The sequence below is a fragment of the Hyperoodon ampullatus genome (genome assembly GCF_949752795.1).
Source record: "Hyperoodon ampullatus genome assembly, chromosome: 10".
Lineage (NCBI taxonomy): Eukaryota > Metazoa > Chordata > Mammalia > Artiodactyla > Ziphiidae > Hyperoodon > Hyperoodon ampullatus.
This window is the reverse complement of record NC_136923.1, coordinates 4,574,887-4,589,606: the sequence shown is the minus strand read 5'-3', so window position 1 is coordinate 4,589,606 and position 14,720 is coordinate 4,574,887. Positions and strand designations below refer to the sequence as shown.

Genomic DNA, 14,720 nt, shown 5'->3' with positions numbered 1-14,720 from the left:
TAGAAAACTTTCAGTTGCAAAGAATCTTTGGTTCCGGATGCAGTTTGTAATAGAGGACAGCACGCTCTCTTGGAACACCCCGAATGAGGCATCAGGAGACCTGGCGCCTACTCCTGACTCTGCGCCAACGTGCCAAACAGCCATGAGCAAGCAGCGGCCTCTCCACGAGCTGCAGTCTTCCCTCCCGTGAGACGAAGGGATCTCGGGCATCACAGACTCCACACCCAATTCCCTCTGCCCCCGGCCCCTGGCAACCACCATGCTACTCTCTGCTTCTATGACTCTGACTGTCTTAGATCTCTCCTGTAAGTGGCATCACACAGTATTTGTCCTTCTGTGACTCCTTTGCTTCACTGAGCACCATGTCCTCCAGGTTTGTCCATGTTGTACCACGTGACAGGATTTCCTTCCTTTTAAAGGCCGAATAACATTCCATTGTATGTGGAGACCACACTTTGTTTATCCATCCATCCCTCGATGGACATTGAGAGGGTAGATTTCATGTTAAGTGTTCTTACCACAATAAAAAAATAGAATGAAGTGACCTCTAAATGCCTCTGTCAGCTCTCTCAGCTTATAGGAGCCTAAGAGTGTAGTGGTAACTGTGACCAGGCCAGCTCTCACTGAAAAGGCCAGCACACGGCTCGTACGTGACACAGCCTTCCTGTCCTCAGCATCTCACTTCAGTTCCGGAAAGGACCAGCCACAAGTCAAGAAGCCAGTCAGTGACTGGGCTCCATGCCTTCGTGATGCCTGCTTTGGCCTCCTATGTACCCTCTCTCGCCTTTCTACTTAGCCACATCCCACTCTCCTTCACAGAGCACTTATGCCTCACCTCCTCCTGGAAACCTCCCTGAGTGTCCTGACTTTTAAGACTTGGGACAGTCACACTGCTCAGGGTTTAGGTCACAAAGCTGAGGCCGCCATGGCTGCCCCATAATTGTTTCATCTCACGAGCAGCCTTTGTCTCGTAAAAAACTGTCAGACGTAACCCTCATAAAAGTGTATAAAATGTAAAGTTTAGAGATGATCACATAAGGAGCTTTCTCATTCTCCAGCCTTACAGTAAGTCCCCACGGTCAGGCACCCCACCAGCTTCTTTTCCGGCACCTCAGAGAGCTGGGGGCACCGTGGGTGCTCCATACAGACCGGATGGCTGACATACAGACCAGAGTTCAAACGTGAGTGAGCATTTGAGCCACCCGGTGCGGGGGGAATCTTATAAACATGCAGATCCTGACTGGACAAATGCAGGGGGGCCTGGGGTGCTGCTGGTCCACATGTCCAACTCTGAGCAGCAGGGCTGTAGACCAGGCACAGAGAGCGACTGTCACGAAGCTGGGAAGGAGAAAGTGAGGGCCAGTGTGACCCTGTGGCCCGAATTCTAAACTGGTCAAAGGGGCACGTCTGAGGGCTTCCCTGGTGGAGCAGTGGTTGAGAATCTGCCTGCTGATGCAGGGGACACGGGTTCGAGCCCTGGTCCGGGAAGATCCCACATGCTGCGGAGCAACTAGGCCCGTGCGCCACAATTACTGAAGCCTGCACATCTGGAGCCTGTGCTCCGCAACAAGAGAGGCCGCGATAGTGGGAGGCCCACGCACCGCGATGAAGAGTGGCCCCCGCTTGCCGCAACTAGAGAAAGCCCACAGCTTGCTGCAACTAGAGAAAGCCCACACACAGAAACGAAGACCCAACACAACCAAAAATAAATAAATAAATAAAAGAGGGGGCACATCTGAGACTTGGCAGAGAGGAAAACCAGCCACAGAATAAGCTCTCACGGGACCAGGGGATCCCAACGGCCCCCACCCCCAGCTTCTTGGCTCCTGACAGCCTGCAAGCCCTCCAGGGCCCTGAACAAGGGGTGTGAGACAGACGGGTACCCAGGATGCCTCCCGGACCTCTGAGCTCCTGTTCTCTCCCTTCCCCTTTGGGTTCTGAGAGTGTGCACCCTCGTCCTCCTCCGCTCAACACTGCCTGAAAATGTCTCTGCGTTACTCTGCTGAATGGCTGTGCCCTCTGCATGGCTGCTGTGGGGCCGGTGACAGGCAGGCTGGGCTCCCCACTCCGTCCCTCGCTGTGCACTGTAAATTGTACAGGACCAAACGAGTGTTTTTGTTTATTTAACTGTCGTTCGTCGTAGTTTGTTTTCCTTACTTAAGGCAGGAACTGAGGCTAATGCATTCACTTACTTATTCGTTTTTTGGAGGATATTTACTCAGTACTATTTTATGTGCCAGGCAGCAGGGACGTAACTGTGAACAGGACAATCATGGTCTCTGCCTTCCTGGAGCTACTCTGAGAGGGGAAGGCAAATAATATGCAAGTAAGCAGAAAAATAAAGAACATAATCACAGCTTGAGATTAGCATGAGGAAGGAAATGACAGGAATGAGCAGGGTGAGCAGGGGAGGCCTCTTTGAGGAGGTGACATCTCATCTGAGACCTGCAGCCAGCAGTGCAAAGGGCAGGAAGAGCATCTAGAGTGGAAGCAAGTGCAAGTGCAAAGGCCCTGGGGTGGGTTTACAGAACAGACTGACTCGTTCTGTAGCCTTCCAGGCTGAATTTCATTTGATCCATAATTAAGACATGGCAACAGAAGATGAAATGCCAGGGATTTAAAATCTTTCAGATCTGGTGCCAACCGCCAGAATAGCAAACTCAAGTGGAGAAGCAGGCGGCCGGGTGGCGGGGGGCATGGGAAAATGGTGAGTTCAGCTTGGGATGTGTCGACTTTGAGGTGTCTGCAGGGCTTCCAAGAAGGGCCCCAAAAAGCAGTTGGTAGATGGAGTGCGGGGTCGCGGGGTGGGGGGGCAAAAGGTCGGCTCCGGGAACACACCTGAGGACGGCTGGCCGCTGGCCTGGAAGGGGCTGCCTGAGCAGAGGACACAGGAGGACAGCGGGGCTGGAGGAACCCAGGCCCTGGGACGTCAATGCCTCACGTGGAGGCGTGGGCAGAGAGGATGGTCAGGGGAGTAGAGAGAGAACAAGGAGAGAACGGAGCCAGAGAAGCCGAGGCAGCTCCCAGGGCGGGAAGACCACCAGAGCGGAGGCTTGGGATCTGAGGTGGACAGTGTGCAGGGCGAATGCCTGCAGCAAGAGGGGCAGGAGAGCAGGGAGGAACATGCCTGTGGGCGGAGCCAAGTCCTGCAGAACCCGTCCAGCCCACGCCCTCCTCCTCTGCTCACCCCCACGCCGACCTCGGCTGTATAGGCTCATTCCCACCTCCCGCCCCGCCTCCGTGCTGCTGCTCCCCGCCCGGAATGCTCTGTCTCTAGACCTTCCCGTTTCCTCCTCCCTCACAACGGTCGGCTCCCTGCTCGAAGGGTGCCTCCTCATCACAAAGGCCTTCTTTGGGAAACTGGAACCCGCCTGCATCTCTGGAGGGAAAGTCAAATGGGGCAGCTGTAAAATGGTATGGCAGTTCCCCCCCAAATTAAAAGTAGAATGACTATGTGATCTAGCAATTCTACTACTGGGTACATAGACAAAAGAATTGAAAGCAATGTCTTAAAGAGATATCTGTACACCCATGTTCACAGCAGTCTGATTCGTAATAGTGGAAAAGTGGAGGCAACCCAAGCATCCGTCGATGGATGAACTGACAAACAACATGTGATACGTACACATAATGGAATATTATTCAGCTTTAAAAAGGAAGGAAATCCTGACACCTGGGACAACATGGATGAACCTGGAGGACGTTCTGCTAAGTGAAATAAGCCAGACACAAAAAGACAAATACTGTATGATTCCACGCATATGAGTAGTCAAAATCACAGAAGCAGAGAGCAGAATGGTGGGTGCCAGGAGGACTGTGGTGGGAGGTGTTGTCTAAGGGATACTGAGCTTCAGTCTGGGAAGATGAAAAAGTTCTGGAGATGGGTGGTGAGGATGGTTGCACAATAAGGTGAATGTTTTGTTTTTCTTTTTTTTCTTTCTTTTTTTTTTTTTTTTTGCGGTACGTGGGCCTCTCACTGTTGTGGCCTCTCCCACTGAGGAGCACAGGCTCCGGACACGCAGGCCCAGCAGCCATGGCTCACGGGTCCAGCCGCTCCATGGTACGTGGGATCCTTCCGGACCCGGGCACAAACCCACGTCCCCTGCATCGGCAGGCGGACTCCCAACCACTGCACCACCAGGGAAGCCCTGTTTTTCTTTTTTTTAATGTAAGTTTACTGTTCCCTCTCTCTCTCTCGTTTTTATTTCAATTTATTTATTTATTTATTTGGATCTGTTGGGTCTTCGTTGCTGCGCACGGGCTTTCTCTAGTTGCGGCGAGCGGGGGCTACTCTCCTTTGTGGTGCGCGGGCTTCTCATTGCGGTTGCTTCTCTTGTTGCGGAGCACGGGCTCTAGGTGCACGGGCTTCAGCAGTTGTGGCACACGGGCTCAGTAGTTGTGGGACATAGGCTTAGTTGCTCCATGGTATGTGAGATCTTCCTGGACCAGGGATCGAACCCACGTCCCCTGCATTGGCAGGCAGATTCTTAACCACTGCGCTACCAGGGAAGTCCCAACATGAATGTTCTTAAGGCCACTGAACTGTATACTTAAAAATGGTCAAGATGGAAGATTTTATGTTACATGTATTTTCACAAAATTTTTAAAAATGGAAAAAAAAAAAAAAACAGCCTTCTCCAGCCTCCCTAAGTTTCCTCCCTCTCCTCACCCCCTGTGCTCTGTCCTCCGCCACCATGGTTTGCTTTGTTTGTTCGTTGTTTATAGCACTTTCACCACCTAAACCCACCCTTGGGAGTTTTCTGGATGATTGTTCATCCCCTTCTAGAATGTAGACTCTAGCAGAGCCAGCAGACACCTGGTCTGACTTGTGGCTGCTGTATCTTCAGCCCTTAGAACGGTGCCTGGCACACAGTAGGTGCTCAGTAAGTACTCAGTAAATCAATAAAATTCTGTTGAAGAAGAGGAGGGACGGGTGAAACTGGGTGAGGACACAGAGAGAAGAGGTGCAGATGGGAGGGAGTTCACATCGACAGGAGAGTGTTTTCTGGAAAGGAGAACAGGCTGCAGGAGAGGAAGCTGCAGCAGGTTTGGAATGGCCTCCCCAGGGCCCGGAGGAGCGTGTGTCTGCAGTGGAGCCAACGCACAGCCGGAACGGGGGTTCAGGGTCTCCAGCATGGAGAAGGCACAGTGTGACATTTAACACAGGCTGGGGACTCGCCCAGTGGAAATGACCAGGGTTCAAGTGGATCCTTTTTTTTGGTTTGGTTTGGTTTTTGGCTGTGCCACGCAGCTTGTGGAATCTTAGTTCCCTGACCAGGGACCGAACCTTCACCCTCGGCAGTGAAAGCAGAGTCCTAACCAGTGGACCGCCAGGGAATTCCCCACGCAGATCCTTTAACCCAGGCAGATGGTCAGGCAAGGCCACAGGTGCAAGGCTAGGGGCACGAGGTCAGCAAGGAGGCCCGGGCCAGGCCGCCAGGACCTTGGGTGCAGCCAGGGAGGGGACGTCCTGAGTGGGCGGGGACCAGGGAGGGCGTGAAGGCAGGATGGGTCTGCTCCAGGGGACAGGGCTGGGCTCAGGGGTGGACCCGGCCAGGAAACAACGTCCATGGTGACAGCGGGAGCCCGGCCAGGGAGGAGGTAGCCGGGAGGGGCTGCCAACTCCTGGGCTGGTCTCAGGGGAGCTGGTATCTTGCCTGAAAAGTCCCCATTAGCCTGAAAACCAGGCGCATTGTCAGGGAGGGGCAACTCGCCAGCCCGCCTTTGAATGTCTCCTCTCATTGCTAGATCTATTTTTAGGTCCCTCTCGATTCTCCTTTTGTGCCCCCTCTTTCCTTCAACCCACACCCTTTGGACGTCTGCGAGTGGGAGAGAGAGAGGTCAGACAGGTGGGTGGACCAGCTGGACTCAGCATCCTGTCCTGCTCCAAGATCCTCTCCCCTCCTGACTCGGTCACCCCAAAACATCTGGGAAGGGTGGGGCTCACCACTTTTTATTTATTGTTACATAAACCATATCACAGTGTAAGAAGGGTGGGGCTCCCCACCACACCCCCAAACACGCCTCCCAAGGCCCCGGGGAGGCAATTCTATGATCATGCACACTTGGTCCAGGTCTGCCACTTTGAGACGGTTGGAGATGGTAATCTGGGTCCCACTTCCCCCAAGACAAGACGAAGGCGAGGTCTGCCTTTTAGAGAAACAGAATTTTCAGAATGGAAGACAAAAGAATAAGGAGCAAATGCCCCTCCTCCCCACCCCTGCCCCACCAAACCGTCTGCAGCAAAAAGGAGCCAGGAAAGATTGCTCAGTCCGGAAAGCTCCCAGCAATCTGGGAGCCCTTCCACCCTGAGGGCTGCCAGGGAGTGTCTGTAACAGACTGGGGCAGGGGATTTAGCAGCAGGTATGAAGACTGATTGAAACTCCAAGTGCTCTCGGATCCACCCCCTCCTGGGATCCACCCTCGGCAAAAACGTGTGTGTAAGGAGGGGTATGAACAGGTGCCCTGCATTGCTGTCCACTGAGCAGAAAAAAGAGACATTATAAATGTCCCTCAGCAGGGGGAGGGCAAAATAAATGACAGCACATCCAGACACTGGAATATATATATACGGCAGGAAAATATTAAGTTAGAGCTCCCTGTACCAATGTGGGAAGATCTCTAAGGTACTAGTGAATGAAACCAACCAAGTTACCCCTCCACCCCCGTTTCTTATAGTTTGATGTGGTTTACGGAAAAAAAAAAAAAATCACAACTCCACAAACAATACCATCCATTTCCCACGCATAATGATGGTATATGTAGGTGAACACAGGGAAAAAGTTCTGGAAGGATACACACCAAACTGCATACCAGTTACCTCCATAAGGGCACAAGGACCAGGAATGAGTGTCCCAGGGCACTTAACCCTCACCCGTGATGACTTCATACATTATGAGGACCATCTAGCACAGCACACCTCGGGCAATGAGAACCTGATCTCTAAAGGCCATTTTACCTCTGCTACATCACGAAGGCCTCATAAGGAGGAAGAGAGCATGGCGGGGGGTGGGGGGTGGCAGTCAGTCCGCTTGGCAGCTGAAGAGGCTGGGCTCCGGAGAGTGGACTGACCTGCCGTGGGGAGTCTGGAGCCACACTTCTCCCTCTGTGCTCTCAGGATGACAGGACTGTCCTTTTCAGGATGGGAAGTGACCAGCCAGGGGTAACACAGCTGGAGGGGGAGATGCAGGTGGTCCCAGAGGAAGGTTTAACAGAGAAATCAGTGATTGGTTGGAAATCATCACGAGGTACAGAAAGTTGCACGTGGGCCCCACTGCCCTCTCAGCCCTTCAGCTCTTCTGGGCCTGGGATCCAGTCCCAGCTCCCAGCTTCAGAGAAAGGACCAAATCCCCGATGACAGCTATGTCTTTCTGCTCCCAGGCTCCATGACCCCAGGGATGCCCAGAAAAGCCAAAGTCATCTCTAAATGGGCACCACTCACTCAAAGCTTGCCTCCCTTGTCACCCTCCCCCCACTCCAGGAGCCAAACAGCTTCTTCTTGCGTGAGGGGAAGAAGTGGAGAGATAAGAGGAGGCCGCCAGGACTGCAGCGGAAAAACAAACAAACAAGACTGGGTTTGGAGTCAGACCTGTTTTCAAGTCCAACGCCTTCAACCACCAGCAGTGTGGCCTTGGGCAAGTTACTTAACCTCTCGAACCTCTGTGTCCTCGACTGCAAAACAAGACAACTACCGGCTTCAAAGTGTTTGTAAGGAGTGAAAGAGCAGACGAGGAAGCTGGGAGTGCCCAGCAGACAGCTCGCCGTCTAGAGAGGGAAGGGGAAGGGGGTGCGGACGAGCCGGTGGGAAAGCCCCCTTCACCGCTCCCACAGCCCTGGGTACATGGGCAGACAGGAGAGTGAATTTTTAGAAGAAATCGAGTGTACGAAACGAAATCAAAGACACGCCCATTTATAAAATGCTTGGTAGGGGCCAGGCACCTGGACCAAGTGCTCCCACAGGAAGAGTCTATAATCAGAGGGGCCCGCCTCACCTAGGCTGGGAGGGGAAGATGCCCAGAGTGGGAGACAGCCAGGAACAGGGGCCCGAGGGCACTTCCTCTGCCACCCCGGCCCCTCCTTGGCAGATGGCAGACGGGAGCGGGCCCGCGAGATGGGGGAGGGGGAGAACTTCAGGCTGGCCTCAACCTTCCATGCAGCTGAGGTGTCCCCCTGGTCTGAATTCCTGGCCCCCAGCACCTTGTGATGTCTCCTGGGTGACACTAGTAACAGCCACGTGGCACTGGGCAAGTTCTTCCACTCTGACAGTTTCTGCAAACGGGAAACACGGGAGACAGCCCGTGCCTTCTGGAAGGGGTATGGAAGGACGAGACCGGCCGAGCAGAGGTAACCACGTCACACCCAATGCCCGACCCCAGTGCGAAGGTCTGGGCCTCCACTGTGACTTGGGCCCCAACTCGCCATCCACCTCCAGAGAAGTGACAGCCCTTCTCTCAGCCCTGCCCCCCTCAGCCCCCGCAGCATCACTGCAGGGAACGGGGACACCAGCTCTCATTCTGAAGTTTTCATTTCACGAAACTTGCTCATAACCCTTAACTCATTTTACCCTCACAATTCCCACGTCACAGATGAGGTAACTGAGGCTGCCCAGGGGACCAAGGCCATTGGAATCCAGCCCTGTCTGGATTCAAATCAGGCGGCTCTATTCCACTTCATCCCCAGGCTTCCTGGGACCCAGGAGGATGTCAGCAGTCACCCCTGCAGCAGCAGCGCCCCCGTGTCTGCCATGTGCCTTCAGGCCACAGCCCCAGCCGCCCTGTGACTCAGCCTCTGCATCCAGCTTGGGGTCAGCTGTTTGAAAACAGCTCCCTCCGCACGGAGAAGGGAAGGAGTGGACCCTCTCTCCACCTTCACATCTCTGACGCCCACATCCCACCGGCCCCCTGCCTGGGGTGGGGAGCCCTACCTTGTGGGTGAGGCTGGGGTCTCTTGGAGCATTGTCCTCCTCCTCCGAGCTTCCCCGCTCTTCATCCGACGTGAGGTCCTCCTTGGGGGCCACTGCCGAGATGGGACAGACCTTATAGGGCTCTGTGTAGGCGCTGGGGTCAGAGCAGAGGAGAGAGAGGGTTAGAGCTCCCTGTCCAACAAAGGGAAAGAGAACAGGCCAGGGGCCCTACTAATGCCATGAGCCGTTAATGAGCGCTCTGTGCTTCCACGAGGACCCAGAAGTGAATAAGACGAGGCACGGACCTCCTTCCTGCCCTCACTGCAGCCAGTCTGTTCTCCTACTAGTTCCTTGAACATTCCAAGCTCTTTGCTGCCTCAGTACCTTTACACATGCTGTTCAAGACAGACTTGTCGGGCTTCCCTGGTGGCACAGTGGTTGAGAGCCTGCCTGCCGATGCAGGGGACACGGGTTCGTGCCCCGGTCCGGGAAGATCCCACATGCCGCGGAATGGCTGGGCCCGTGAGCCATGGCCGCTGAGTCTACGCGTCCGGAGCCTGTGCTCCGCAACGGGAGAGGCCGCAACAGTGAGAGGCCCGCATACCGCAAAAAAAAAAAAAAAAAAGACAGACTTCTCCTCCTTAGACACGAGGTAGGCTGTGATGCTGAAGGAAGGTACAAATAATTACTATGAGGGCAAGAGATGTTCATTCTGATCAGTCTGGCAGTCTGGACTGGCCTGGTTGGGCAGCAGGGTCCTCAAGGTGGCCGTGTCCTCTGGGCCTGAAGAAGGGATGCAATGATGTGGAAGACAGAGTCTGGGATGTGCATTCTAGCCCCTCGCCCGAGCCCTGCTGCCAGCCAGATCATGGACAAGACACAGCTCAGGGTATCAGTTTCCACCTAGGCTACTCTGGAATAATGATTCCTATTCTCATTTTCCTGGCAGACGCTGTGAGGATCAATATGTAGAAAGCTTATTCAGGTGTGATAATCTCATATCTATATAACTATGACTATTATGTAGGCATTGTTATTAACTGATTAAATAACACATTCATTCAATAAGTATTCATTGATTGCCTGCTTTATGCGTGGCACAGAGCTAGGCAGTGGGTAAAACACCGGTGAATAAAGCAGATATGGTCCCTGTCCTCAAAAAGGGAAGAGCTAATGTATGATCATAAATTGTGACACGTGAAGGAAAAGGATGTGCTCTCCTGGAGAGTAACAGGAGGGGGGCTGTTGAGATAGGTCAGGGAAGGCATCTCTGAGGCTGAGACCAGAAGGAGGAGAAGGAGCCTTGCGATAGGAGGGGAAGTGTTCCAGGCAGGGAGCAGCGTGTGTAAAGGCACCGAGGCAGCAAAGAGCCTGGCGTGTGACATAAGCCGACCCGGAGCAGAGGAACCCTCCTTTCTCCGCCTCCTGACCCTTCCTCACGGAGGACGCTCCGGCCCCATCACAACAGCCTCCTTGCTCTGCTCCCCGCTCCCAGCCTCCCTCTCCACACAGCAGAGTGATTGTTCTACAACCGAAATTGGGCCACGTCCCCCTCCGACTCAAGAACCTTCAATGGCTCCCTCCTGCCTTTGGCAATGTGGCCCCAGACAACTTTTCACAAAACTTCTCTTCATGCTAAAAATTCAGGCATCTTTTCTTATTAAATTCTTATCAAATACTGATTCCTGCCCTCTGGGAATGCTGGATGCATGGATGGATGGATGGACAGGTGGAGGAGGGGCGGCGAGGAGGGAGCCTCCATCCTCTGGAGTGGCCCTGCCCACTCTAGCCCAGGCCTTTGGCAGGCAGGTGCAGGGCCCTTGCCTCAGGTCTGGTCCAGGCAGGGGGAAGCATGGCCGGGGTGGGTACATCAGGAGAGGAGAAACTGAGCCTTAGGTTGCAGTGCAAGTAGAGGCCCTTCTTGGAGCTCCTTCTTGACTATCATAGGAGCCAGACGATGGACACCTCTCTCCAGAACACCTGGAGCCCAGGAAACAAGGGTCTGCCTGGAGCAGGACAGGCGCCCCCTGGTCCACACACTGGCAAAGAGGCTAGAAAGATCAGCAGCCTGCTCCTGCCTGGGCTCTTGCTGCATGTGTGTGTGTGTGTGTGAGTGTGAGAGTGTGAGAGAGTGTGTGTGTTTGTGTGTGTGTGTGAGAGTGGTGAGGGCTTGGAGCTGTGCACTTGTCTGCAGAGGCACAGCCCTGATCCAAGCTGGGCCACAACCCGCTCTGCCATCCAACTGCACACGCTTCTGGCCACTCCTCTTTCTTCCTCTTTTTCAAGATTTACTTTATTCTTTTCTTTCAAACTATGAGAGCAAACAAGTACTTTGCAACAAGCCATATACCACGGAGGTGTACAAAGGCATGCGAGAGCCTCCCCTCCTGCTGGGGCCACCACTTCCCTCCTCTAAGGAGCTGTCCCCTGGCCCAAAGGTCAGGAACGCTGCACCTGCTGAGGGAGCTGAGAACCATGCTCAAGGAAGTGATGGCGTGGACAGTCTCACTGAGCCACAGCTCCCCTCCCTCCAGAGCTGTGCGTGTCCTCAGACAGGGAGCACAGCCCTGCTCTCCCTCCATGAGGAACGGCCACATTAGGCCCCAGCAGGAGCCCATGAGGCCCTGTGAAGGATGGCCAGTAACGGTGAGGCATGGAGCAGTTAACTGTGCCCCGGGACCATTCCTCCTTCTTATCAAGGAAAAGCAGGTATACAGCAGGCCTTTCCTAGAATGTGCTGTGAAGGACGAAAGGATTCCCAGCAAAGCCTCCCGCCGGGTAAAGGGTGTCTCCAACCTCCCAGTCAGCAAGCTGGAAACCCGAGCATCTTCTGCACAGCCAGCCGCTGCTTGAACGTTAAACCTCTCCCAAATTCACCTTCAAATCTTCCTCGACTCTGCTGGCATCTCTATGACAGCCTTGTGGTCCAAGCCATCTCTTGCCTGGATGTCTGTAACACTTGCTTCCTATTGGCTCCCATTCCCCCCGACTGCCCTCCGATCTGTTCACCCAGCGGCCAGAGGGACCCTCTCAAATCCAATCTGATCTTGTCACCCTCTTGCTCAAATTGTTCAGGGATATTCCAGTGCTGTTGGGATTTGGCCCCAACAGCCCAGTCTGCCAGGCAAGGCTCCACTCAACCTGGGGCTGGGGAAGGTGGGCATCCTTGGGCCCTGATGCTGCCATGAAGCCTGCCCAGCATCAGACTCCACCAGGCATCCGGGGGCTCTGCCTCAAACCAGGCAAGGGCTGGATTCCTCAGAGCAGAGCCATGGGTGACACTGGGGAGAGAGCTCATAGACACCAGACCTCCAGAGAGGCGGAGAGGTTGGCTCAAGGGCACGTGGCAAATCTGGACCAACACCCATCGCTTCTGAAGATGCCTCTGCCTATGCTTGATCCCACTTTAGAGACATGAAAACAGAGGCCCAGTCGGGTTCCCTCGGTACACTGATGTGTGGGGTTGGGTCTCAGGTTGCAAGGGCCAAAGGAGCTTTGCTTTTGTTGTCTGTGCTCTTCTTTTATTTCCTTTCTGAGAGGCAGCAGAGTGCAGCGGTTAGAGCTCACTCTTGGGTGGGACTGCCTGGGTTCAAACCCTGGCACGGCCACTTAATGGCCATGTTTAACCTCCCTAAGCCTCAGCAGTGCCCGATTCACTGGGCTGCTGGGAGGATTCAATGAATTAAATAATGCAAGACACTCAGAACAGTTCCCAACACTTAATAACTCAATAAATGTGAGCTCTCCTCCTTACCAGCTTGGCCTGGCTGTGCACGGCTGTTCCATTACTGATCGACTGTCATCTAATGTCAGCTCGTTTTTAACATCTGAACTATTCTGACCTCATCCTGAGTGATAATACCCATGAAGTCACAGTACGTATTCTTCTGACACTTTAAGATAAACCATACAATAATTAACCTATAACATGTTTGACTAAAATGATCTTGCCCTCCCTTGAAGATGCACGGACCTTAGCGACAAACGTGGTTACTGCTGACCCACCAACCATCTGTCCTCAATCCAACCTTAGCTTCTGGCTAGAAATGTGGCTCAGCCTCTTTTTATTCTCCTTCTTCCTCTCACTTCTGTTTTCTAGAAAGATCTAAAAGGGAAGCCAGGAGACAAGGGTTTGGGTTCTCTGATGATATTCTGGCTCATTTATTTCACTGTCCTATTGCGGGATTGTGAGCACAGCAGACGGGGACAAACTGCCATTAAAAACATGCTTTCACAACATAAAAGAGAAAGTATAATCCGAGGTCTTAACAGATTCAGTGGAAGCTGTAGTGACAGACCTTATATTGGACCAAAGTCATTTGTTAAATAAGCAAATCAAAACAGAACTGCCTCTATAGACTTCTGATATTTGCTACTAGGCTGATCTTCAAATACAGGGGAAGATAAACACCACCAAATGTTTTCTTAATAACTTCTGCCCAAATGCTCTGACAGGCCCTGGAGAACTCATGTCCTGGGTGAGTAACCACTTCCTCCCTTGGAGGACAGACTGGGAATCCTCACATAGCCCATCCATCGCCCCAGTCCGTCAACAGAAATCTGTGAGGTGGGTCCTCTACACAGTATGCCCTAAGGAAGGCTGCAAGGTCTGTATTTTCAGCTATCTGGTTCCTATCTGCTTGCTTTTTGGTCATTCAGACTCTGTACTGTAGGTACTGGTAATACAGTGGTGAACAAACACATATTGTCTGTTCTACGGCCTCTCCAGTCAAAATGCCCATTATAATCATAACTAGGTGAGGTGTTGTCTCTAGACACCTTCTTTTCTTCTTTTTTAACATCTTTATTGGCGTATAATTGCTTTACAATGGTGTGTTAGTTTCTGCTGTACAACAAAGTGAATCAGCTATATGTATACATATATCCCCATATCCCCTCCCTCGTGCGTCTCCCTCCCACCCTCCCACCCTCCCTATGGTCACAAAGCACTGAGCTGATCTCCCTGTGCTATGCGGCTGCTTCCCAGTAGCTATCCATTTTACATTTGGTAGTGTATATATGTCCATGCCACTCTCTCACTTCATCCCAGCTTCCCCTTCCCCCTCCCCGTGTCCTCAAGTCCATTCTCTACGTCTGCGTGTCTAGACACCTTCTTTGAACATACCAACAGACTACATATGAGAAAGCCCTCTGACCCAAACACCTACCCATCTACTCACTCACCCATCTATACACTTTTCCATCCACTCGCCCATTCAGCCACTCCTCCCGACCGCCCTCCTCTCCATCCACTCCTCTACCTGTTCATCTATCCAATTACCCATCTACTTAGCCACCCATCGCTGCATCCATTCATCCACGCACCTATCTGGCCAGGCTTCTATCCACCCACTCAACTATCCAGCTACCCAATCATCCTTCTTCCCATCCATCCACTCCCTCACTCATCCAACAAACACAAATTAGCACCTACTTCAAAGTGCAAACACATGGAGGCCTCAAAGATGACTAAAGCACTCTCCTGGCCTCACAGAAAGCACAGTGCAACGCATTAGTTAAGAGGATGAGCTCAGAAGTCCGAATACTTGGTTTGAATCCCAGCTCTACCACTTCAAGCAAGTTACTTCAACTTTCCATGGCTCAGTTTGTTTGTTTTTTAATCTGTAAATCAAGGGTAATGACACATGCTGGGAAAACAGACAAAATGCCACGTGGTCAGCACTGTAGGTTTAGAGACCAAGGGGTATAAAACTTTGGCATCAGATCAAGGAGAGTCACTGGGTGACCTTAGGCAAGTCACCCACCATCTCTGTTTCTTATCTGTCAAGTGGGGATGACTGTATAGGTTCATTGTGGG

At 52.8% G+C, this 14,720-nt stretch overlaps 1 protein-coding gene across 2 annotated transcripts in view; it reads right to left on the bottom strand.

Annotated features, from left to right (window-relative positions):
• The window catches only part of FGD5 (FYVE, RhoGEF and PH domain containing 5), a gene marked incomplete at its 3' end in the record, with an annotated part of 107,190 nt that overhangs the window by 56,811 nt on the left and 35,659 nt on the right, over positions 1 to 14,720 (bottom strand). For both annotated transcript variants that reach the window (XM_079713917.1, XM_079713918.1), the window contains exon 2: positions 8,924 to 9,056. In XM_079713917.1, the coding sequence (XP_079570043.1) occupies positions 8,924 to 9,056 (133 nt within the window). The remainder of the gene's footprint in view (positions 1 to 8,923; positions 9,057 to 14,720) is intronic.